This window comes from Kogia breviceps, chromosome 10, assembly GCF_026419965.1.
Source record: "Kogia breviceps isolate mKogBre1 chromosome 10, mKogBre1 haplotype 1, whole genome shotgun sequence".
NCBI classification, from domain to species: Eukaryota; Metazoa; Chordata; class Mammalia; order Artiodactyla; family Physeteridae; genus Kogia; species Kogia breviceps.
Window position 1 is genome coordinate 32,486,187 of NC_081319.1, and position 25,191 is coordinate 32,511,377.

The window sequence follows — 25,191 nt, forward strand, 5'->3', positions numbered from 1 at the left end:
CTGCCTGGTACCATCTTATGTAATATACAGTATGTTCATTATGTTGCTTTTCTAAACTGTGAAAACATCTGAATGACAAAACACACTGGGCCCGGGACTTTCCTGGTGGTCTAGTGGTTAAGACTTCGCCTTCCATCGCAGGGAATGCTGGTTAGATCTCTGGTCACGTTGCTAAGATCCCACATGCCTCCTGGCCAAGAAAACCAAAACATAAAACAGAAGCAATATTGTAACAAATTCAATAGACTTAAAAAAAAAAAAGAAACAATACTGTAAAACCAAACCAAAGTAAACACATTTGTCCCCAAGGGTGTCAGATGAGGGTCTGCATACCTGTATCTTTGTTGGGACTTGTGGTGCCCCCACCTTCCCAAGTCTTTAAAGCCACCTGTATTGAACCTGGGGTTCACAGGGCACAGTATTCTCTCCATCCTAGCTCAGCACAGGCTCCAGGTAGGAGGGCCTGCTTCCCCAGGGAACCCTCACAGGATGCTGTCTGGAGCTACTCTTAACTGTGCCTATGACTAGTTGGAGTCATGCATGCAAACCCTGGATCCTCAGCTAAGGGAACTAGAACCTGTTAGCAGGATGAGAATGCCCAGTCTTGAGCTGACTGGAATGCCTGCCTCACTTTTACAAAGTGTGTGGTTCAAACCCAGATCCAGCTTCGTTCTGGCCTGAGTGTCCAGCCCACTGAAGTGCAATGACGTGTGGTTCTGCCCTCTCTTCTTTTCTTAGGTGAGGAGGACCCTCCCGCCTTTCCTTCCAATTTCCTCGCCTCTGGGGCATGCAAAGCAGAACCTGGTTGCTGCAGCTACACTGGTGAACTCCACGCGGTCGCTCCTTTGTAACAAAACGAAGAGTCTAAGCATTGCCACTTTAGCTGCCGCCTCTCTCCGGTTCCCCAGCTCATCTCTCTGGGTATGTGGCCCACTTGGAGCTGAGGTCTCTTGCAAGGATATTCAGAATGAAATCCTGGCCAGTACTTGCTGTCCTTGCCTCTCTTCTCTACCGGGTATATTGGCAGTCTCCAGTTTTCTGAAACCATGTGGAGCTCTGAAAGGCATGTCCATTATGTCTGACAGCAGCTTGCCATGTTGGGTCAGACTGGATTAGAGCCAATTCTGAGAGGTAGGGAGGAAACATGTAAAGAGAAACAGGAAAATACCCACACTGATTGTTCAGACTTAATTTATCTGTGCAAACTTTGCCTATTCACTATTGGCTACTTTGATTTGAAATGCTTTGTTTGAAAAGCACTTTTGATGCCACTACAGCCACGGAAATCAAGTGCCAGTCTCTCTGGAATCCATGTTGTTATAGATGATGTTCTTTAACTTTTTTTTTTTTTTTTTTTTGGTGGTACGCGGGCCTCTCACTGCTGTGGCCTCTCCTGCCACGGAGCACAGGCTCCAGACGCGCACGGGTGCGGCATGTGGGATCCTCCCGGACCGGGGCACGAACCCACGTCCCCGGCATCGGCAGGTGGACTCTCAACCACTGCGCCACCAGGGAAGCCCCTTTTCCATTTTTGATGTGGAATTTATGATACCATTTACAGTGCCATGGGTGTTAAAAAAGCTCTGAGTCAAAGGTCAAGAAGGTGACTGAATATTCAATCACCTATCATAAAAATGAGTTTTTATGTTTTAGCGGGTGGCATATCTGGCTGAGGAGGGAGCCACAGGGCCAGGCTGACCATCTAGACCATTCTTTCTGAGATGGGTTGGTCAATGGGCAGAAGGCACCAGGGCCACATCTTGATCTGAATAGGTGTCATGGAGGTGCCAGATCTCCCTGTGAGGTTTCCTGTGGTTATATTTACTGCGCTGAATCTCAGATGTTGGTGCCTGGAAGTTTATTTTTAAGAGCCTGATACCCAACTGGGCTGTATTACTGGAAGTTGTAATTTTTGCTTTGGTTGGCCTCTGGTCTAAAGCTGTGTCCGGAATGTTAGGGATCAGAATCCTCTGACATACGGCAGTAGGTGGAGCTGGTAGTCATTTAATCTGCTGAACTTGTTTTAACTAATGACAAACCTCTCTTTAAGAAGGTGAAAAGGAAGGGATTGTTACAAAGATGAGTGGGCTCTTTGAGTATCATCTTTGGAAGACATGGGACCTGAAATCATTAAATTCTTGCATCTTAAAGTACTCCCCCCACAGCCCAGCCTGTCAATCAGGTTTCACTTTGTTTTTGTTGTACTTACCCAATGAAAGATTTGTCTCTTGTGCTCCATTCTGCCAAAAATAGGTATTGAGAACTTAAGAGGAAAGAATTTGCTTTAAAAAGGAGAAGTAAATGTTCTCTTTTTATGAATGACTTCTGTACAGAATTTTTGTTTCCAAAGGGAAAATACTTGTTCCCTCCTCCTCCCCGTGACCTTGAGGGGGAGTGAGTGTCTTTTTCCACCTTTTTCATAGATGCTGCTGGATTTTGGCACCCTGTTTTCTCAGCACCCCTACCAGGGACCCTGGTTTTCACTGCTTCACCAAACAGGACCAATGTTAAGTGGGGACACTGAGAAACATCCCAAGGTGGGGTGGGAAGTAGGGAGGGCAGGACAGGCTTTTCCTTCCAGGCTCATGCCCAGCAGGTGGGGAAGGGAAGGTTTGCCCCCCTGATGGAAAGAAGAGGTTTGTATTTATCTTTGATGCAAGTGCCACACTCCCTGCTCTGTAAAGGCAGCTGGCAGCTTCTTGGGAGAAGAACGTGCTTGTCTGTTCTCTGGCATCAAGTTTCCTGCAGCTGCGCTGAGGGAGAGACAAGTGGGCTGCAGAACTGTCTCCCCCATAAAACAAGGCATCTTGTTGGAGAAGAGATGTTCCATGTTGTCACCGTGGAATCTGAGATGAGCACAGAGCTCCTGCCCACACGTGACCGTCCTGCCATTCCATTGTTGGCATATGTTCTGTGAAGGAGATTGTCAGTCCTATTAATGTACGAAAATTCACTTTGGAACATTTTCAGAGTCATTTCTTATTGAAGCCAAGAAATGGTGCATGCCCCAAAGTAACCATTAGGTGCTGCCTTAGGGTAGATACTCAACTTTGCACATGAAAGGAGGCATCTCTGAGAAAGTGGCTCCAGGGACAGTGTGGAGGACTGGAGAGGAAACATCACCTGGGCTCCATGACCGTGGACAGCGAGCTTGCTAAATAAACTCACTTATTATGAAAATAGAAGGGAAAATTGTGATGGTCCAAAAATCAGGTGATGCTTTAGTTTGGATTTAGGGTTTGGGTACTTATTTTGAAATACGAATGATTGTGATGTTCAGCAGAATCAAACTCTATTTTACCAAGTATTGAAATGACAGTATGAATGCCCAACTCTGAATAGTTGAGAAGTTCAACTTCCTGGTTTTGCCATATTAGTTTCACTTTTTTTTTTTTTAACCCTCCCCATCTCATGCCGGGAATAAAACATTTATTTTAAGCAGAGCTCCATTTTTGACTCACAAATGGAGTGGACAGTGAAAATGATAGGACAGAATTCAGATAAAGGTTCTGCCAAGTCACAGGCTTTTAGACATTGGGGAAACAAGAACTAGAATATAGGGATGATCTCAATGACAGGCCTTCATCCTGAGAGTAAAAGGCTCTGTGGCTCTGATGGTGTCCTCTGTACAGGAGACGAGTGCAGGTAGTTGAAGTTAGGGAGCTAGTTGTTTATCTTAACTCACCAACGTCCTACACATAAGACGCATCTGACACATTAGCATTTGACACAGTCAGCTTTGCTAAGAGAGTGACCAGGGAGGTGAAAACCCAGGAAAAGGTGTGTTCTTCTCTCAGGTCGGCTATAAGCAACAGGGACTACCTGGACGGGCTCAGCCTGGTCATACTGGGGCAGGAGTCCTCTAGAGGGCTGAGCCCTGGGCCTTTGAGGCATATTGATCTCCGGAGAGAATAAGAAGTCATTCAGGTCCAGGCCCAGGTAGTTAGGCGGGTGACCCAGCCAGGTAATAGTATTTTGAGGCCAAAATGAGATGGGGCAGTAAGTCATTAGGCAGAGTTTTTGGTTGACATCTTAATAATAACTGAGGACAGTCCCAGATCAGAAGTTCAAAAAATGTCCTCGGCAATGATGACATCGTTGGAATCAATATATAGTAATTTAAGTTCATGTATGTTTGTCAAAGTTTAGTCGTGCTACTTTATAGCTACTAGTGTCATTTTAAAAAACCCCTAGTCTCAGGTTACCTCATTTAAGCACAAATAAACAGGAAAACTGTCCCCCCAAAGTTGTGGGGTTATGTGATTTTCAGAACTTTTCCTTTTTTTCAGAGTTGAGTATCTTTTCCTTTAAAAGAGACAAAGGAAGGAAAAGTCTGTTTTATTCCCGGAGAAGAAACGTCACATTTTCCTCCCTAAAGAGAGAAAACCCTGCAGTCCCCAACCACCTCAACACTAATTTGGCTCTTTGGGTCTTTATTGAAGGGAGGTGGACAATGCCAATGAGAAGATTATTAGCCTTTTCTTTTTCATATTGTTGGTAAAGAGTGCTGCTCTTATTTAACAGATGCTGTTCCTTCAGGGGGCCCCACTGTAGCAAGTGTAATGATAAATAAGGTGTGATGATAAATGGCAGTGACATGCTCTCTGGGTGTCAGAGACAGTAGGGCATAGTGGGGACTGTGGCAAATGGACACCCTCTGTCCCACCTGCAGGGAGCAGCCAGTCTAGTTAGTTGTGACCATGCAGTGTTTCCTGATTGTCCGATTTTTCAAGAGAACCTGAGAATCTGGATGTTTACATGAAAAATTCTGATTTTTTTTTTTTAGTATTGACAATTAAAAACAAAATTTTATATTGAATTCAGGCCCAACGGGACAGATGGGTGGACATGATTTGGCCTAATGGCTGTCAGCTTGCCCCTCTACTTATAAGTTTTGAAAAGAAAGGCATCCATGGTAATTAACAGATGTCTGGTGCCACCAGAAAATGCTCTTACTAAATGCAGCCGGGAGCTAGATTGCTTTTTTTACCCATTGCTCCCCTAAAGAAATTTGATATGATTGTGAATATATTTGAAATCTTTTGATTGCTTCTTCACACTTCTTGATGTCTTAAGAAAAAGGCAAGCCAGTTGTTAATTTCAAAATCAGATTTGTGTTCTCCCAATTTAAAAAATATGACACTTGGAGCAATTTCATTTAAACTCCACAATCTGAAGGACCTTATTTATAGTTTTAGCTCTTGGCTTAATCACTGTTTTAGATGATGTGTAATTCTGAGCTTAAGCCAAGACCTAATAAGGAAAGCAGGCATTGTGAAGGTACGGCAAGGAATCCTGAGTGTCCACTAGAGCCAGGTATGCTTTGTCTTCTGTTTTAAATGATCTGTGAATTGATCTGTTTTGGAGGTGTGCAACTGTATACGGAGATATCAGTTAGGAGTCCTTATGGGTGTTGGGTCATCCTTGCTATATCACCTCCTTTCCAGGGTCAGGGTGAAAATAAAAGGAAGTCTGATTGTAAGCCAATAGCTTTGATTCCGATTTCAGAGCTTTGTGGGTGACAGAAAGTTTGAATTATCTGGCATGTACCCCCCTGGTGTCAGACAGGGCTGTGCATGAATTATTTCAGACATGTGGCTGTGGATGGGATTCTGGATTTTCAGTGAAGGAGAGTCTGTAACCTACCCTGCTGATCAGATAGTTCTTTGTACATCTTCCTTATAGAAATGCAAACCAGCCTTCTTTTGTTCAGCATGTAGTAGAAAAAGAACAGCTGGTCACCTTCCGTGTATTTGAAAACCACAGTGAAGTCATCGCTCTGGTGTTTTTATTTCAGTGATAAATAATCCCACCCCTACTCATTCCTCACAGCTCTTGTTTTCCAAGGGCTTAATAATTTTCACTGCTCTTCTGTTTCTCAGCTTCACATTCAGTTCAGTTGCCCAAATAGAAGGTGGTGCCTTATTCACATTGGTGCCTTGTGAAGGCCAAGCTCAGGATGGGGATTCACAGAGAAATTCTTATGTACCCTGCTTCTCTTACTACTTAAAAATACAAAGGCACTTTTAAAAAATGGTATATCACCTGAATTCATTTTGTGAGTTGATTACCACAATTTTTTTTCATGGCAATAGTCTTATATCATATATGGTTTTTTTCCCCCTCTTGTGTTCAAACACTTGGTGCTTATTCCTGATGTGTCTAATGTCATTCCTGAGCTTCTTCAAGATACTCTTCAAGACCAGCTCTTACCTTCTGAGTGAAAACCACCCCTCACTTCCAATTTTGGATTCTATTTTTATGTATCTCTAGACATTACCTTTAATTCATGACTCACAGTATTATTAACTGGTGCAGACTTCAGTTTAGCCACAGATGAAATAGCAGTTGCTAAGGGCTAATTTGCCAAGAGGTTGAGTGAGGACCTCTTGGGAATTTTGGTCAGTTGTCTTCCCTCCTGCTCTTCGGCTCCTCTCCAAAATTCAGTGAGGACCACAGACTCCTCAAAGAGCTTTTCCATTTCTAAAGGGCTGGAGCCATAGCTCTGAATTGACCAAGAACTGTGGTTTGCACAAGCAGAAGTCTGACAAAAGCAAACCATTATGACTGCATATGTGATGATTTATCAAAGACAATTTCAGTTGAGAAGATTCAAAGAAGCTGTCTTCTGTTTGTATGTGACATAGACAAAGTTGGCTGCTCCAGTCATTAGACGAAAAGTTACAATTGGATGATGCTAATGTGTAATCGTATGTTATTTCTAACAAGCGTCTTTTTTCTGTCTTGAGAAAAAAATGTAGTGAGTTTGGAGAGAGCAAAAACTTTTGTAAAAACCAAATGTATTCAGTTAGAGAGTAGGTGACTTCTATTTTCACTGTTGGTTTGTTTTGTTTTGTTTTTCACTGCAGAAGCTCCCTGTTACTATGTTCTGGGGGGAAAGCCTGTGGAACAGTGGTTATTGCCATTGTCTTTGTTTCATCTTTAAGTTTCTCTTTTGTGAGCTTTGGTGGAATAGTGAGCACTGACTGGCAGACTGTAGCAGTATGCTATATTTTTACATTGAAAATGTTATCATCTTATTTGATTTGTACATAACTCTGTAAATAGTAGACCACAGCTGACATTTATAAAATGTTTTTGTACTGTAGAATTTCTGAATCAAATAAAATGTTTTAAGATTGTGGTGGCTCATTTTTCTAGATCGTGTTTCCTATTTCCTGAATAGCTGGGATTCCTGGCACAATTTTCTGTGGGCTCTCCCTCTGAGAAGGAGAGAGATTATGCAGTGTGAGGAGGCCAGGGTGGCTGGTCTGTCTTGTACTTTAGAGAAAATGAACCTGCTGCCCTTGACCATGTACCTCCACCTCCATTGGGCAGGTGGCTGTTGTCTCCATGGCGTCTGGAGCAGGGACAGGGATACTTACCTCAAGGAGACATTTGACTCTGAGAACAATGGACTTTCTTTGCAGAAATTTGAAAAGAAGTTGATGGACACTGAAATTTGGGAGCCACAAATTTCCTGTCATTCAGAAAGAAGAAGGTGCCTGTTCATTCTTCCGACAGAAGTTCTCTCATCTCCTGTGCGCCCAGTGCTCTGTAAGTTAAATTCTTGGTGTACATCAACTTTGGGGTCTCATTTTTGAGATTCTGAGGCCCAGAATTGGGTAGCTTTGCCGAGGGCACAAAGAAGAAGTCAGCAGCACTGGGATTCATAACGTCTGATTGAATCATCCTTACTCCTAATCAATGGGCTGTACTGTTTCTCAGCATAATTTATAAGGAGAACGAACCTTGGGTAGCAAGTTACAGTGAATTGGTTTCCTCCTCAATGCAAATATTGAGAGTAAATCTGGTTTAGAGGTTAAGCAGATGAATCTTAAAGGACTCCATTGGAAGAATCTCTTTAGGCAGATAGTGCAGTAAGTGAATTCCTCTTTTCTGTCAGTGGGGAAAAATAATCCTCTTTGGATAGCACAAGAAGCCCTAATTTTTACCATGGTATTAGAAAGCAGAGTCCATTTTTACAGCTGTTTAGGGTTCTTAAAATTGCCAACATTTCTGGGACCTCACCAGTGGTTTTATTTACTTTGTTTTAGACATGCAAACTTTACGGGTAGCAAAGACCAGCTTCCCCTTGCAGACTTTAGTTAGAAAACATTTTTTATTTTGGTTTAGTTGAATAAGAGACTACAGGCAATAAGCTAAGCAGGTGGATGAGGAGGGAGACATAAATTATATCTTCACTGTCTTAGGCATAGTGAGTCCTTAATAAATATTTGTTTTCTACCCGTACCCCAAGCATACCCTGTCCTCTCTGTCTACAGGAACAGAATGAGAAGTGGTCCAAGAATAGGATAGATAGAGGATGCAGTGGAGGGAGGGAGGGATGTAAACACGGGGTAAGGCCTTTTGCAATGAGATAAAATTTAAATCTTGTCTTTGAGATTAAGGAAAGATAATGCAAGATCAGTGGGCTTGGCTCCCTGGCCTCTTTTCTGGAGGGGTTTTACACCATCTTTCACATTTATAGGTGATAAAATCTTTTGACAATATTTACTGTATTTGAGAGCCTAAAGAGTGTACTGGGGACACAGTAATGAATAAGATATACATGATCCCTGCTGTCTTGACTCCACCTCTTTATAAGTATGGAACTGTGGGCAAATCACCTAATTGCTCTGAGTCTCAGTTTTTTCATCTGTAAGATGGGACTAATACCCACTACATTGGGTGATTGTGAAGCTTAAATGAGCTGGGGTCTATAAAGCACCCATGACCATGCTTGGCAAGTGCTAGACACATGGTAAATAGTGGCTATTATTCATTTTGTGGAAGAGCAGGTCTTCGACTACTTGGGGGCCATATGGACGTGGGTGGGAGACAATAGGAGCTTGTTGATAGGAGCTTCAGCCCAGGGATTTTGTCAGGTGTGAAGTTAAATCATCTCTTTTCCCCTAAGAGAAGAGGGTGGGTCTGCATCTGACTGTTTGGGGAGGAAGGGATGGGGCTTGGGGAGGGGGAGGTGCTCCTAGCAAAATTCAAGTAAGGCAGGAACCCTGGGCTTCTTAATAGTTGACTGTACAGAGCCTGTGACAGTTGACTGTGTACTCAGATCTGCTAATGTCCCATTTACCAGGCTCCATTTTCCCTGGTCATCTTTCAGCTCCTATAGAGACAGACATTTTTCTGAACTTGCTGCTTCAAGGTCCCTGTGCCAGATGACCACGCCCTGCTCTGGATGTGAACAAAAGCAGGGATTGTTTCTCCAACTGACTATCAATTTGTGCTCAGGGGAATTTTCCAAGTTTTAGAAGCTGGAGGCGGGGGCAGAGATAACGTAGTGGTCCTCCAGGATGAGGATGGCTCTTCCTGGTCTTTCCTGCTCTTGCTGGTCAGAAACATTCCAGGGAGTGGGCAGGTGTCAGCTTCCAGAGAAACCGTAGATGTTTCCCACCAGGCCAGGCCAGGCCAGGGAGAGCTCAGAGCAAAGAAAGGCTGAAGCATGCCTGGTGACAGAATGCAAATACAAGCAGGTCGTGCCTTTGGTTAGTGTACCTGAAGTCTGATGTACTTGAAAATCCTGCACACGTGTGTATAAACGTCCATTATTATTGGCAAGATTTTTAAAATCATTGTGATTAAAGCAGGGCTTTGGTCTTAGGCACCCTGAACTTAGATCTCAGTCGGCTACTTTCTGTGTGACCCTGAGTGGGTCACTTGACCTGATTAGGACTTAGTTTCCACACCTGGGAAGTAAGTAAGCTCAGTACCTAATCGGGTTGATGTGAGGCTTGAATGTGAAGCCAAGTAGAGTTCTGGGCACAGAGCCTAGCACACAGTGAGCACCCCTGCCTTTGGGGATGTAGTCACCTGGGGCAGGTTAAGAGTGTACAGTTATAAAGTGTGATCCTCTAAATGTCTCCCTCAGCCCTGGTCTAGGTAGCAGATTGGCTAGGTGATGGGAGTGGAGCTCCTGTCTCCTGGAGGACTCAGTTCTGCAGGGCAGTGGGCTGTGATCCTCACAGGAGATGGCTGCTTGATCAGCTGTCACTCCTTGCTTGAAACTGCCAGTAGCCCTGGAGGTAAACCACAAGGTTATTACTGGCCGCTTGCCAACCTCTTTTCTCTGTGTGTCTCTTTCTTCTCTATAGCCGTAGCAGAATTTGAAATTCCTCACTGGTGTAGTCCTGCCCTGGGTCATTTTCCCCAGGCTGTTTCTTCTGCCTGTTTCTTCTCCTTCTCTAGGTCTCCAGCCCTCCTTTGCAGTCAAACCTTCCTTGACCACTGTCCACCCTAGTCTAGGTCCTGTCACATGCCTTCCGGGACAGCTCCTGTGATTATGTGCCAGACTCTCTTGCTCACTAGTACGACTGCTCCTTGAGGGCAGGCTATGCCCCTTGCCTAAGCCTTCCACCTAGGTTGGACTTGGATTCTACTTCTTTAACCAGCTTGGGACCCCAGCCCTACCACTGATCAGTCACCGGGGCAAGTCACCTCATCTCCCCAGTCCTCAGTTTCCTCATCTGTCAAATGGGGGTAAAAATGCACCTGCCTTATGGGGTGGTTGTGAGGATAAAGCAGATGGAGCCTTTATCCTCTCAGCCTTGCCTCTCAGGTTTTCCTCTAACCCAGATTATGAGAGCAGAAAGGACTTGCTTTCAAAGAAGTCTTTTATTAGCTGCTTGCAGAGCATTGCTTAGGTCTGAACAATGAGATCAACACCTTAATCCTTGCACAGGTGTCACCATCCCCTGGGGAAGAAGGCTAGTGTTGCTTCATCAAATGGATGCTCCATACCTTTCAAAAGCAAAAGAAAAAAAAAAAAAAAAGGAGGGGGGTGGCATCTGTACATTTCTACAGCCAGAAAGAGTTTAATGTCCCTTCCGGTAATTCCACTTCTAGCATTTTTTCTTTAGGAAATAACCAGAAATGTGCATCAAAGTTAATTGTGCATAGATTTTTATCACCAAGCATTACTTCTGAGGAATGAGGAACAAACCAAGTACCGTTTGGGACTGATGACAAGAAGAGGCACATTCATACAACAGACCAAGCGGCTCTTAACAATCATGCTGTAGAAGAATATTTTATGACAAGGGACAGGCTGGGTGGTGTGATTGTGATTGGGTTTTATCTTATTCTTTATACTTCTCTCAGCGTTGTTGTATGAGTGGTATTATATCATCAGAGGGGTTTAAATGTGTGACCTTACACAACAACGAGTGTTAAAGATACCCAGTGGGCACTCGATGGCCCGTGTTGCTGGTTTCCGTGTCCCTCCATTGCTGTTGTCCTTGCCCTTGGTCGTGCCTTCTCAAGAGATTGCTTTCCCCCACTCTGCTGCCTGGTGCCTCGCCCCAGCCCCTCACCATGGCTTTCCTGCCTGTCATCAGTTATAGCTCATCACTCCCTCATCCATGTGGGGACCCCAGTAGACACCCCAGCTTTCCCAATTGATGACTCAGTGAGGTGACAGCTCTGGTACTATTCTACCCCCTCTTGCAGAGTTAGGGGAGATGGAGCTGAATTCAAGAATGGGCGCTCATGAACTGTTTCAAGGAGAAAAGGTGGCTGGTCATCAGTGTCTTCTGGCCTCTCCACCAGTTTCCAAACTCCATGGATAGTGACCCACATTTCCTGCCTATTTCCTCTACACTCCCCACCAAAGGACTCCCTTCGGATGTATCATCTCTTCCTCCAACAGTCTCCTAACTTGAGTCCAAGAACCAAGTCCTCCCCACCCTCCCCCTTGCATGAGTGGGGCTGGGTGATGGTGTACTGCATATAAACCCTTGTGGGATTACATTGATTTGTTTCTAGTCTACATATCCTTGCAGATCTGTTCTAATTTCCAGAAACCCTGAATTCTAAAACAGGAAATAGAGGAGTTTGCCTCTAGTAATAATAAAAACGCATGTTGCCTTTGCTGTGTCCAGGAGACTTTCACCCACTACATCCATTCCTCACTCAGCGGCTGGTGCAAACCCATCACCTCTGCCTGAAACTTTCAATGGTAAAGATTTAGTGTCCCATCTTGGCCACCAAGGCCCCTCCAGCCTTGTTCTCCCCCCACCTGCCCCTCTCCATGGACTTCCAGAAGTGTGCCCTGTGCTCTCCCACTTCTGGGCTTCCATGTCTCCTGTTCTCTCCAACGCAGATCCCACAGGAAGCCTCTCTATGCTCGAATCTGGGCCAGCACTTCCCTTGTGTGTCTCTCACCACATCCTGCTCCCTAACCTGCCCAGTGATGGGTCTGACTGTTCCCACATCAGCTGTGAGCTCCGTGGGGTCAGGGACTATGTCTATCTTGTACAGAGTCACTCCTGTTCTCCACAGTCTGGCATATCGTGTGGCATGTAGCAGACGCTCAAATCATTAAATGGAGTCTAATGGAAATATAACTTTTATCTCTGACAAGGTTGCCTGGGTAGAATAGCAGGTGTCGACTTGTGGGTTGGAAGTGTCTGCCGAGCTCTGGGTTGCTGAGGGAGTGGAAGCCCTTTATTATTATTTAATAAACGTGGCTGGCTGTAGTAAGGGATCTTCCATGGTGTGGAGAAGGGAGAATAACAAAAGGGTTTGGGAGATCTGGATATAGGTTTTGCCCTTGGAAGTGGGAGTACTGGGGAGGGTGGTGTGATCCTTGAATAGGAAAGGGATGGATCATGAGGCACTGGGTTTGGGATCAAGGTGTAGTGGAATGAAGTTGCAGCTGTTGGATCCGGCCCCAAAGGTGGGCTGTGGGCTAGGAAGAGGCCACCCAGCACTATGAGTGCCTGCAAGGAGAGACGGGTTGCAATGAAGAAAGTCTCACCTGTGCCAGAGCAAAGTCTGAACTCCTCGTGCTGGTCACAGGGGCCCGGGCTGGGAGACTTCCATGCCAGCGGCTGCTGCCAGGACAAGTCCCTCACAGGAAGCCCTTGGCATCCCACCTCTTCCTGTGAGGTGGAATGAGGGGGTGGGGGTTAGAGCTCACCCTACGGAGAAAGTTGAGGAGGTCCACGCAGAGCCTGGTCCATTCACTTACTGGAGGGTATGCCTACCGAGAGCCTTAGCCCTTGAGCTGATGCTCTCTCCTCTTACCCGGGGGCTGGCTTCACTTTCACCTTTCTAAGCTTCAGTTCCTGAGAAGTGGGCCCATACAACCCCTACACCTCACAAGGCTGTTGTGAACGTTAAAGTAGATCAAGCAACTAAAATGCACACCCGGCACGTGAAAACAATTGATTTTTAAATTTTTATCATGACGGTTTATACTTTCATAAAAAGCCCATAACTAGTGTGCAGGGCACTTTTTAGTTCTGATTTTATGGGGTTCTGAGGACTGTAGGAGTTATCTGTTGAATGAAAGAATGAATGAATACAGAAAATACTTTTAGTATTTAGATTGCCACGTTTATTTCAGCACGGAAGACCCAGGCCACAGCTGGCTGCTACCTTTTCAAGCTCAGCGTTTGCCCACAAGCTGGCGTTTCCTGAGAACCTGCTGGGCGCGCGGGGATTCGTCCTCAATCTCACCCCCACAGTCGAGGAAAGTGAGGCTTGGGCAGGACCCGACACGCCCAAGGTCAGCCTGGTAGGCGGGGCTGGGGCTCCTAGCGCAGGCTCCGGCTCGCCCGCCAGGGCAGCCCCTGGGGGGTGGCCACGGTCCCCTCCCGCTCGGATACCGGTCCCGTGAGGCACCCCGGGGAAAGCGGGAGCGGGAGGTTGGGCTGTGCACCCTTTCCCCGACCCGGTAAATGCTCTCCGAACTAGGTGTTGGGGGCTGTCCCGGAGGCCAGATCTCCCCTCCTCCCTTGCTAGCCTTCCGCGGGACGCCGGCAGGACACGGGGAGGGGGGTGCTGAGCAGCGGCCTAGCCTGACTGCGTCCGGGTACCCCGGCACCGGGCAGGGGCGCCCGCTGGGGTCCCCGGCCCGCCCCCCGCCCACGTGGCCGGTTCGGCCTCTCCGCCCCCTGCCTCGCCCCGCCCCGGGGACCGCCCCCGTAGCCTCCGCTGCCACCATCGTAGCTGCGGAGCGCTCTGCAGCCCCGCCGGTCGAGTCCGTGCTGGGCGCCGAGGTGAGTGTGGGCGGCTGGCCTGGAGCCCCGCTGCTCTGCTTGACCTTCCCCGTCTGGACACCTCTAGACACTCTGGAGCGGGACACTTTCCCCGGCTGGTTCCTCTCCACCTTCACCCACCATGCCGGAGCGGGACCCCACCCCCACCTCCGAGTCGTCCCCGCCCCATCCCTGTGCCCGTAGCGGGCGATGTGCGCTCTCTGGCTCCGGGCACCCTGAGCGCTCAGGGGCGCACTGGGCGCGGCTTAGGTAGGCGGTGCCACCTCCAGCCCGGAGCGGCTGCCGCTCGCGTCGGAGACCCTGACTTAAGTCCTCTGGCAACTCTTGGGCGAAAGTTCCCGAGGTGCCACCTGTCCTGGGGCGCGGCCCCTTTTCCTCGGGGTGGCTTCCCTTCGGGCGCTGCTGGTCGGGGCTGGGAGGGCTGCGGTCATTTCGCGGCTGGGAACCCGGCTTTGGGCGCGCGGGGCGGTGGCCGCGGTTTCTGGCCCACCAGAGCCGTAGTGCTCGCGGCCGCGTCTTTAAAACTGCGGGGCCAGAGGATCCCGAGATAGAGTTGGGGGAGGCGGACACCAAGGGGTTAAGGTGAACTTCGGTCCCTCGTAGTCAGAGACGGGTGAGTGTTTTCTGAATGTGGTAGTTTCTACCAGGTCGGGTTCCCTGGGGCTTTGCCACCGAGAAGAGCCGTGCTTGCACTATCAGCGGCCTCATCGTGGGCTTGAACGTATCTGAAACAGAGTGGCTTGTTCCTAGAGGGCTCTTGCTCCATTGAATGCCTGAAGCAGGCTTGCCTCCAGCACTGGGGGAGGGTGCGAGAACTGCCAAAGAGTAGTTGTCAGCTGTCGTGGATGAACGAGCCGAAACACTACCCAGGTGTTACCACTTTCTACCCTGGGGTGTGGAAGAGGAGTTTTGCTCTGTCTGCGTTTTAGCTCTGTAGTCTTGGGCAAGTTACTTCACCTGTTCGTGTCTCAATTTCCCCACCTATAAAGTGGAGATGATAATAGTACAAACCTTAAAGGGTTGTGTAAGATTAAAGTTTTAACGTAGTGCTTGGTATGAGGTAAGTTCTACCTTGGTTAGCTGTTCTTCTTGTTATTATTTTGGTTGACGTCTAATGGGGCATCCCAGTGAGGATGGGGCTCCCCAGTGGGGAGGTGGGCAGGCGTTTGGCACTTCCCCTTCCCCTGCTAATGGCCTGAATTATTTACACAGTAGCCGCGGTGTCCTCTTCAGCCTAGAAACACTCGGACTTTGTAGTAACACTTCTTATGGTTAACCGGCCTTGTGCAAAATGTATCTCAGAATGTGAGATTAGAGATGACCTTTGTCAAGGACACTCCTGGAAAATGGGGTCTTGGACCTTTTCTGGAGGCTCTGGGGTGTTATTGGATGTTTCCCTCACTGGGGTGGAGTGGATAAGGTTTCACCAGAATTCCTTCAGGCCTTGGACCCCCTGAGAGGCTGACATCCTCTAATCTCTGAGAATGTGGGAGTTTATTTAGGGGTACGAGGGCCTGATCTTGTCTCCTCCCTTCCATTTACTTACCTCTAACAGATTGTCCCTTCCATCAGTGGAGTGTCTCTGGGCCACACCAGTTTAATTTTTTCTTCTGGCAGTGGTAACCACAGACAGGCATTCTGAACCTGCGGCTCTTCTGAAATACACGTGAGATGCTTGGAGCACAGGTGTACATTTTTCCAGAGGGTTCTCTTTTCATCATATTCTGCAAAAGGCCCACACCCCACAAATATGGGCCCTGAACCGCTGTTGGGAAGATGCAAGTTCTTGCTCGCTATACAGGGCAGGCCCAAGTTTATATGGAGTCGAGATGTCAACATTACCTCTGCACCTGTAGGTGGAGGTGCACACATGTTCCTTTGTGCCCTTGCTCAGAGCACATCTTCCAGTGGAAAATTCAGGTCTGCCTTGACTTGAGAAAATCTGATAAAGAAGTCATTTGGGGAATGAAGGCAGGCGGTGGGGGTAGGGACTGTAGGCCTATGGTGGGACCTTTAGGATGCGATGCAGTTCATGAGAATTTGAACTCACTGTGTCAGGAGACTTCTCAGGGCCTTTGCACGTGCTCTTCCCTCTGCTGTGCACACTGTTCCACCACTTCTTCTCATGCCTGGCACTTTCTTGCCCTATAGCTCAGATGTCTCCTCTGTAGAGAAGGTTCCCCTGACCACTCAGTCCAAAGCAGCCCTGCAGTTTCTGTCACATTCCCCCATTGTATTTTACTCATGGTGCTTACCTGAAATGGTCTTACTCATGTATCTGTTTATGGGTTTACTGTCTTCACCCAGAAGAATGTAGAATCCAAGAGGGTAGATGTGTTGCCCTGGTCACTGCTCAGCTCTGGCCCCTAGCAACAGTTGGTGCTCAATAGATGTCCCTGAGTGATAGAACGAATGAGTATCTGCTGAGAGAAGCAAGGTGTGTCTGGAGAGGTTTAAGAGTAGTGAAATGCAAAGGGACTGGCCATTAGTCAGGAACGCCAGGCTACAGTGACCTTTGAGGTCACGTAGTTTAACCTGCAGTTTAAACCACCTCCACAACACCTCTTCCTAGTTATTGCTTAACCTGGGCTTGAATCCTCCAGTGACAGGGAACTCGTTGCCTCCAGAGAGAGCCCATTCTTGTGGAGGAAAGATGTGGTGTGCAGAAACCAGATATAGTCCCCATATCCCCTCTTATGAGGATGAGATGTGGCCTCCAGGCTTCTGCATGCTACTGCTCCAGTTTTTCTGGTCTACGTTGCATCCTGATCCTTTCATCCATCACCATCCATCCCAGAAAGCTGCCTTTACTTCTCTGCCATCAAAGGTTCCTGAGCCCCTGACCAGAACTCAGTGTGCTACTGAGTCGTATGTCATCTGAGGGGGCCTGAGGCAAAGAGGCATCAAAGAAAACTGCAGTAGTTTAGAAACTTTTGAGGCCAAGATCTGTATTGTTCAGGCTCCTGTAACTCATTGGGCAGCAGGGGTGGGTGGCAATGGGGTGTGGAGCTCTGTTTCTTTCACTCTTTTGTTCTTTCCCTGGATTTTTTTCAGTTCATTCCTTAATCGGTTTATTAATTGTGGCCCTAGATATATTTTTAAAAAATTAATCCTTGGTGGACTTCCCCAGCAGTCCAAACTAGGATCCCACATGCCACAAGGTGCGGCCAAAAAAAAAAAAAAAAAAAAAATTATTCATCCTTGGACCCATTATCTTCATGGTTTGTATAAATATTGCCTGATTCATATCACCTCACATATACAAGTTGAATCTTGAGTGAAAACGAAATGTTTTTATATATGATTTTAACTTATTGGGTTAGTTTCTGCGTGGGAGGTCACCAGTGTGGGGAGTGGAGCTGGGTCCACTGTGGAGAGGTTTGGTGGCAAGCTTTGCTTTTTTCATGTGCCTTGGCCACTTAGCTCAGCTCATTTACTTCACGTATTCAAGAACCACTTATGGAGGGAGGGCTCTGGCCTGGCCACACAGCAGTCAAGGAAACCAGCAGCGTTCCTCCCTTTAGGAGTTTACACCCCAGTGATGGAGATGGACAATAGACAACTAGACCTATAATATCATGTCAGAGAGTGTGATCAGTGTGATGAAGGAGATGAAGCTGGGTAAGAGGATCCAGAGTGGCTGGGATGGAGGCAGGGGTGGTTTAGGTTAGGGAGGGTCTCTCTGAGGAAGCAGCATTTGAGCAGAAACCCAGTTGAAAGAGGGAGCAGCCATGTGGGCGTCTTGGGGAAGACCATTCTATACATATGGAACCCAGGGTTGTGGTCAAACCCCTGGTGTGGCCAGTCAGCTCTTGAGCCCTGGCAATGGTCTGTCTCCCTGGCGAAGGGAGAGGGGAAGTGAGCAGTGTGGGCAGAAGCTCCCCCACCTTCTCTCCAAATCCTAGCAGGTGACTGGAGTAAGAGCTCAGCATTGTGTGCTCTCCTGGTTGACCAGAATGCCCGTGCCTTCCTTTCTAGAGGGCGGGACCTGGAGTGATGATGTTCCTGAAACTGCTGCCTTGACAACTGAGCATGAGCCTAGGGGGCTTGATGCAAGATTCTCATTGGTTATAGCAGTGTGTGTGTGTGTGTGTGTGTGTGTGTGTGTTGGAATATACTGTGGAAAAGGAACTGACATAGCAGCCTTCAGTAAATGACAGTTGATCTGAATGGCTGTGCCTTGGACTGCTGAGCTCAGCACCAATATTTTCATATTATCTCTGCAACTGTCCTGTGGCATGGACCCTCTTAGTGAACCCATTTTTCGGAACCCATTTTTCACACCCAATTGTGTGGAGTGATGAATAACTTGCCAACTGTTTTCTTGGGCCTTTTGTCAGTTGTATCGGGAGAGATGAAGGTGAGGAGGAGCTTCCCTGAAGATTTATTCAGTGATTTAAAGAAAGATGGGTGTTTTATTTATTTTTAATTAATTAATTAATTTATTTTTGGCTACGTTGGGTCTTTGTTGCTGCACGCAGGCCTTCTCTAGTTGCGGAGAGCGGGGGATACTCTTCCTTGCGGTGTGCAGGCTTCTCATTGTGGTGGCTTCTCTTGTTGCGGAGCACGGGCTCTAGGCTCATGGGCTTCAGTAGTTGTGGCTCACAGGCTCAGTAGTTGTGGCTCGTGGGCTCTAGAGCACAGGCTCAGTAGTTGCCGCACACTGGCTTAGTTGCTCTGCGGCATGTGGGATCCCGGACCAGGGATCGAACCTGTGTCCCCCACATTGGCAGGCGGATTCTTAGGTGCTGTGCCACCAGGGAAGTCCCAAGATTGGTGTTTTAAATATCTTAGATAGGCCTCTGTTTTGTGCACATCCCTGTGGAATGTCAGCTCTGGGAGGCAAAGGCTGCTCCTAGCCAAATGCTCAGTCCCTGGCTCAGTGAGGGTTTGTTGCGATGTTAGGTGGATGCCCCAGGGTTTCTGGTGGCCATGGAACAACAAGGCTGGAGGAGGTCATAGCCTTCATTTTCCAGGTGTCTCCTGACTTTTCCAAGATGGACCAAAAGTCAGGGCATACCTAGACATGGGGCCCAAGTCAAAACCAGAATGCTCCAGAAAGAGAGGCTGGGGCCTGTGGCCAGAGTTGGAGGATAGAGGAGGCAGCTTGGTGTCTTGCCTGTCTCAGGCAGCTAAAGACCAAGCTAGTTATTTAACAGTTCAACTTGGTTCCTTGTCCCAACACCTCACCTCCACTTCCAGCCAGCATATGGTAAATTTATGGATCTGGATTTGCTGTTCCTGCCAATAGAACCCCAAGTCCTGAATTCATCTCCAGTTCTGAGCTCAGTAATATTTCCTGGAAGCTGGAGCAGCAACTGACCAGCTTTGAGACCAATAGAAATTGTAGAGATGGCATTTGGGGTCCTGTGTTGCAGTCTCCACTCCAGCATTTTCAGTGGAGTGACCCTGGACAAGGTGCCTAACCTCTCCAAGCCTGTTTGCTCACCTGTAAAGGGGGGTGGTGCTTGCCTGTACCTCACAGGTCTTCTCTGAGGATGAAATGAGAAGATATTTGCAAAGTGTGCACCCCCGTCACAGCCTGCATGGGGGAGGGACTGGCCAGGGTCGCCATCTCATCTGGTGACTAAGGATTGACCCAGGTCACTCCATCACTGCTTTGTGCTCCTAATAGGAGAGGTGTGCTCAGACACACTGGAAGTTTTTCATTCAGATTTGGGGGTTTCACTGGTGTGGGTCTTATTCTTTTTGGAGATGATCTTACTAGGAGCCAAATCTTGATAATGGAGCTGGGGGTCAGTTTATGGTGAGACACAGGCCAGGTTGAACCACTGCCGAGATCTCTTGCCCAACCACAGCCCCCCATCCTCTCCCAGCAGTCTCCCCAGCCTACAGTGGACACCCCATGTCCCCATGGCCCTCCGTCCCTGAGGGGCATATGACACCTTGGAACTTGGCCGCTTCAACTCGCCGTTCCTACTCATCTTTACCATACCACATCCCAAGTCACTCTCTGGCTCCTGTAACAGAGCTGAACCTGACATCCCCCAAATACCCCAGGAACTTTTCCACTTTCAAATCTTTGCTCCCCCACTTCCCACTGCTTGGAGGAATTGCCAAATGTTTTCCGTAGTGGCTGTACCGTTCTGCAGTCCCACCAGTGGTATATGAGGGTTCCAATTACTCCACATCCTCAGCAGCACTTGTCACTGTCCATCTTTTCAGTTATTGCCATCCTAGTGCATGTGAAGTGGAATCTCATCGTGGTTTTGGTTTTCATTTCCCTAATGGTTAGTGGTGTTAAATATCTTTTTTTAATTTTATTTTTTAGAGCACTTTGGGTTTATAATAAAACTGAGAGAAAGGTACAGAGATTTCTCCTATACTCCCTGCTCACACATGTGCATAGCCTCCACCATTATCAACAGCACTCACCAGAATGGTACATCTGTCACCAAGGATGAACCCACGGCACATCATAATCATCTAAATTCTGTAGTTTACCTAATGGCTCACTCTTGGTATTCTACTCTCAGTGGGTTTGGATAAATGTACAATGACATGTATCCTTCATTATAGTATCATACAGAGTATTTCACTACCCTAAAAATCCTCTGTGCTCTACCTGGGCATACCTTCCTCCACCCTCCACCATAACCACTGAACTTTTTATTGTCTCCACAGTTTTGCCTTTTCCAGAATGTCATGTAGTTAGAATCGTACAGTGTGTAGCCTTCTCATTTTGGTTTCTTTCGCTTAGTAATATGCAATTAAGGTTCCCCATGTCTTTTCATGGCTCGATAACACATTTTTTAGCACTGAATGATATTCCACTGTCTGGGTATATCACAGCTTATTTTTCCATTCACCTACTGAAGGACATCTTGGTTGTTTCCAAGGTTTGAAAATTATGAATAAAGCTGCTATAAACATCTATGTGCAGGGGTTTTTTTGAGATATACATTTTAAAGTAATAACTAGAATTATGACTTATAACATTATACCAGAACAAGATTTTTAGGAATTTCATATAATGTCTGAAACATTTATATTAACATATTTCCGTACAAATAACCCAAATAAAGTTTAGTATTTTGTTTTTTATACAGCAGGTTCTTATTAGTCTCCATTTTATACACATCAGTGTATACATGTCAATCCCAATCTCCCAATTCATCCCACCACCACCCCACCCCCGCCACTTCCCCCCTTTGTATCCATACGTTTGTTCTCTACATCCGTGTCTCAACTTCTGCCCTGCAGAAGTTTTGTGTGGACGTACGTTTTCAGCTCTTTTGGGTAAATACCAGGGAGTGTGATTGTTGGATCATATGGTAAGAGAGTGCTTAGTTTTTTAAGAAACCACCAAACTGTCTTCCAAAGTGGCTGTACCATTTTCCATTCCTACCAGCAGAGTATGAGAGTGCCTGTTGCCCTACATGCTTGTCAGCATTTGGTGTTGTCAGTATTTTGTATTTTGGCCATTGTCATAGGTGTTTAGTGGTATCCTCATTGTTGTTTTAATTTGTGTTTCCCCGTTGTCATATGATGATATGGAGCATCTTTTCATATGCTTTCTTGCCATGTGTATATCTTCTTTGGTGAGGTGTCTGTTAAGGTCTCTGGGCCGTTTTTTTTGTTTTGTTTTGTTTTGTTTTTTTTGCAGTACGCGGGCCTCTCACTGTTGTGGCCTCTCCCGTTGCAGAGCATAGGCTCCAGACGCGCAGGCTCAGCGGCCATGCCTCACGGGCCCAGCTGCTCCGCGGCATGTGGGATCTTCCCGGACCGGGGCACGAACCCGTGTCCCCTGCATCGGCAGGAGGACTCTCAACTACTGCACCACCAGGGAAGCCCTCTGGGCCGTTTTTGATTCAGGTTGTTTGTTTCTTGTTGAGTTTTAGGAGTTCTTTGTATATTTTGTGTAACTGTCCTTTATCACATGTGTCTTTCACAAATGCTTTCTCTTACTCTGTGACTTACCTTCTATTTCTCTTGCTATTATCTATTGCAAAGCAGACATTTTTAATTTTGTGAAGTCCAGGTTATCAATTATTTCTTTCATGGATTGTGTTTTTGGTGTTGGATCTAAAAAGGCGTCACCATTACAAGGTATTCTAGGTTTTCTGCTATGTTATCTTCTGGGTGTTTTAGACTTTTGCATTTTACATTTAGGTCTGTGATTCATTTTGAGTTAATTTTTGTGAAGGGTGTAAGGTCTATGTTTAGATTTTTTTTTTTTTTTGTATGTAGATGTGCTGTTGTTTCAACACCATTTGTGAAAAGATGATCTTTGTTCCATTGCATTGCCTTTGCTCCTTTGTCAGAGATCAGTTGACTGTATTTATGAGGGTCTATTTCTGGGCTCTCTGTTCTGTTCTATTCATTTATTTGTTTATTCTTTTACCAGTACTGCACTGTTATGATCACTGTAGCTTTATAGTAAATCTTGATGTCGGGTAGCCTCAGTCCTCCAACTTTGTTCTCCTTCAATATTGTGTTGATTGAATATCTTTTAATATGCTTATCAGCCATTTGTATATCTTCTTTGGAGAAATGTCTATTCAGATCTTTTGCCTATTTAAAAAAATTGGGTTGTGTTTTTACTATTGAGTTGTAAGGGTACTTTATATATTCTAGATTCAGTCCCATATCAGATACATGATTTTTCAACATTTTCTCCCATTCTGTGGGTTGTCTTTTCACTTTCTGGATGGTGTCCTTTGAAGCCCAAGGTTTTAATTTTGATGAAGCCAGTTTATCTATTTTTCTTGTATTGCTTGTGCTTTTAGTGTCATATCTAAGAAATCTTTGCCTAATCCAATACCATAAAGATTTATGCCTAAGTTTTCTTCTAAGAATTTTATAGTTTTAGCTCTTACATTTAGGTCTTTGATACATAATTTTTAGGTGTGGTGTGAGGTAGACCGGTACAGCTTCATTCTTTTGCATGTGGATAGCCTGTTGACCCTGCACAATTTGTTGAAAAGACTATTCTTCCCATTGAATTCTCTTGACATCCTCGTCAAAAATCAGTAGGCCATAAATATGTTTATTTCTGCATTCTCATTTCTATTCCATTGATCTGTATGTCTGTCCTTGTGCTAGTACCATTGTCCGTACCATCTTGATTACTATACCCTTGTAGTAAGTTTTGAAATCAAGAAATACGCATCTTTCCACTTTGTCCTTTTTCATGATTGTTTTGGCTCTTTTGGGTCCCCATATGAATTTTAGGATCAACTTGTCAATTTCTGCAAAAAAGGCAGCTGAGAATTTGACAGGGGTTGTATTGAGACAGTAGGTCAGTGGGAGGTTTTGCCATCTCAATGATATTAAGTCCAGTCCTGAAATACTTTTACTGGGTGCATCACTTACTCAGCTCCCCCAGTCATCGTTTTCTGAAGAGACACTCAGAGGCCCATCCTTCAAGCTGTACAGACGAAAATCCAGGAACATCAGCATCTCTTTTCCTTGTTGAAGATAGTGATACAATATAGTGTAGTGTTTAATCTAAGGCTGAAGACCTTGGATAAAATATTTAATGCCTCAATTTGTGGAATGGAAGTGCATCTGGCAGTGACTGAGCATATGGCAGACCTGACTTCCCTTTACTCTGAGGGCATGATGGAGATTCCTGAAGATCCTCCCATACTCCCCTGCCTCCATGCCTTGAGAAGTGTGGTGAGAACTAGGGACCCCCACAGCCCTGGAGGTACCAGGGAGTGGCGGAGGGCATTGGAGTGAAGCTGCATTTTAATTTGTTTTTTCTATTGGGCAAAGAGGTAGGTTTTCATTTAAGGGGAGAGTTTTGATGCTCAAGCAATTTTTGTCCCCCCCCCATCATAGTTTGAAGAATGGAATAAAAATAAGAAAGGAATACTATCACACATTAAAAGATTAGTTTACACCCCTACATGCACTTATGTGTTCCAGATGTAATGCTTTGGCACAAGTCCAAGATTGTATTCTCATGGAAGAAGAAATAAAAAGCAAAACACCTACATGTGCTTCAATAGGAACCTGGTTTTCTGAATTTAAGGAAAAATCTGGGAACTCCATTGGAAACTGCATATCCACTCACACCTCAGCTTACTCTCAGCTGGGATGAAGAGGTCCATTTTAAACAAAACCGTGCTAATGCATGTGTGTGTGTATGTGTGTGTGTGTTGAGGGGGATGGAGTTACCACTGTTGTTTCAAAAAATTCTGGGCTGAGTTTTTAGTTCATTTCTGGAGGGGGAAAAACTTATATGCAATAGAATTATTTTGAGATCTTCAAAATCTAAACTCCTTTGGTTTAACAGATTCCCTTTACCTAAGCTGTTAGAATAGTTCACAGGGGTTTCATTTCCATTCTTCAGTGAGGGGTGTGTGTGCATGTGTGTGCACCTGGAAAGTTAGGGGAAAAACACAGTGATAACACCCAACTCCCAAACAAGGAAGTGTGTTATAGAGCTGAGTGAGGTTCCAGTCTCAGAAGGTGCAGCTTTAGCTGACCTTGTGTAACCTCTCTCTATGACACATCTCCCAGGGGGTTGGAAAAACTGTTTCTCTCCAGCATGGCTTTAATTTTACAAAAGCCCTGTGCAGTCTTACAGAGTCAAGTGGTTTTCTTAACAAATTGCTCATATTTCATGTGTTCTGGGCTGGGCAGGGGCTCACTAATCCTTGGCCAGCATTGTGAGTCAGAAAATACTTAAATGACTGCCTGAGTCCTTCGAGGAGAGAGAGTTAAGTTAGGGAGCTGGAGTGACTCTTAAACAGCACTGCAGGAAACAAGGTTTAGAATTGATACCAATTATAGCAGCTCTCTTTTATTATACTAGTAAAGAATGTTATATTGCCTTTTAGAGTGAGATAATAATGATGATGCTCCCAAATTTTACTGAGTACTTATTATATGGTGGAGTCTGGCTTTTCACACTTTTTTTTTTTTTTTTTTTCATTACGTGGGCCTCTCACTGTTGTGGCCTCCCCCGCTGCGGAGAACAGGCTCCGGACGCGGAGGCCCAGCGGCCGTGGCTCACGGGCCCAGCCGCTCCGCGGCATGTGGGATCTTCCTGGACCAGGGCACGAACCTGCGTCCCCTGCATTGGCAGGCAGATTCTCAACCACTGCGCCACCAGGGAAGCCCCTTCACACTTGTTTTTGATGTGACCCATTGTAGGAAATAAATCTAGACAGTAACCTGTTGTGTGTGTGTGTGTGTG

The 25,191-nt window shown here is 46.1% G+C and overlaps 3 protein-coding genes across 10 annotated transcripts in view; 2 read left to right on the forward strand and 1 right to left on the reverse strand.

The window, feature by feature from the left end:
• Nucleotides 1-7,141, forward strand: part of IL17RD (interleukin 17 receptor D) — a 70,077-nt gene extending 62,936 nt beyond the window's left edge. The window contains exon 13 of the mRNA XM_059077830.2: nucleotides 739-7,141. Within this exon, the coding sequence (XP_058933813.1) occupies nucleotides 739-851 (113 nt within the window). The 3' untranslated portion in view covers nucleotides 852-7,141. The remainder of the gene's footprint in view (nucleotides 1-738) is intronic.
• A 289-nt stretch (nucleotides 7,142-7,430) lies between these two features.
• Nucleotides 7,431-25,191, forward strand: part of ARHGEF3 (Rho guanine nucleotide exchange factor 3) — a 316,825-nt gene continuing 299,064 nt past the window's right edge. For 2 of the 8 annotated variants that reach the window (XM_067043853.1, XM_059077831.2), the window contains exon 1: nucleotides 13,932-14,021. Coding sequence is in view for 1 of the 8 variants with exons in the window: in XM_067043850.1 (XP_066899951.1) it covers nucleotides 14,143-14,270 (128 nt within the window). In the remaining 7 variants the exon portion in view is untranslated. Of the gene's footprint in view, nucleotides 7,558-13,470; nucleotides 13,529-13,931; nucleotides 14,271-25,191 lie in introns of those variants that run through there. The other 6 variants (XM_067043854.1, XM_067043858.1, XM_067043855.1 and 3 more) reach the window with 6 other exon arrangements.
• Nucleotides 18,083-19,596, reverse strand: SPATA12 (spermatogenesis associated 12). The gene is given in 4 exon segments (XM_067043076.1): nucleotides 18,083-18,226; nucleotides 18,747-18,897; nucleotides 18,899-19,041; nucleotides 19,561-19,596. Coding segments are annotated over 4 exon segments (474 nt in total).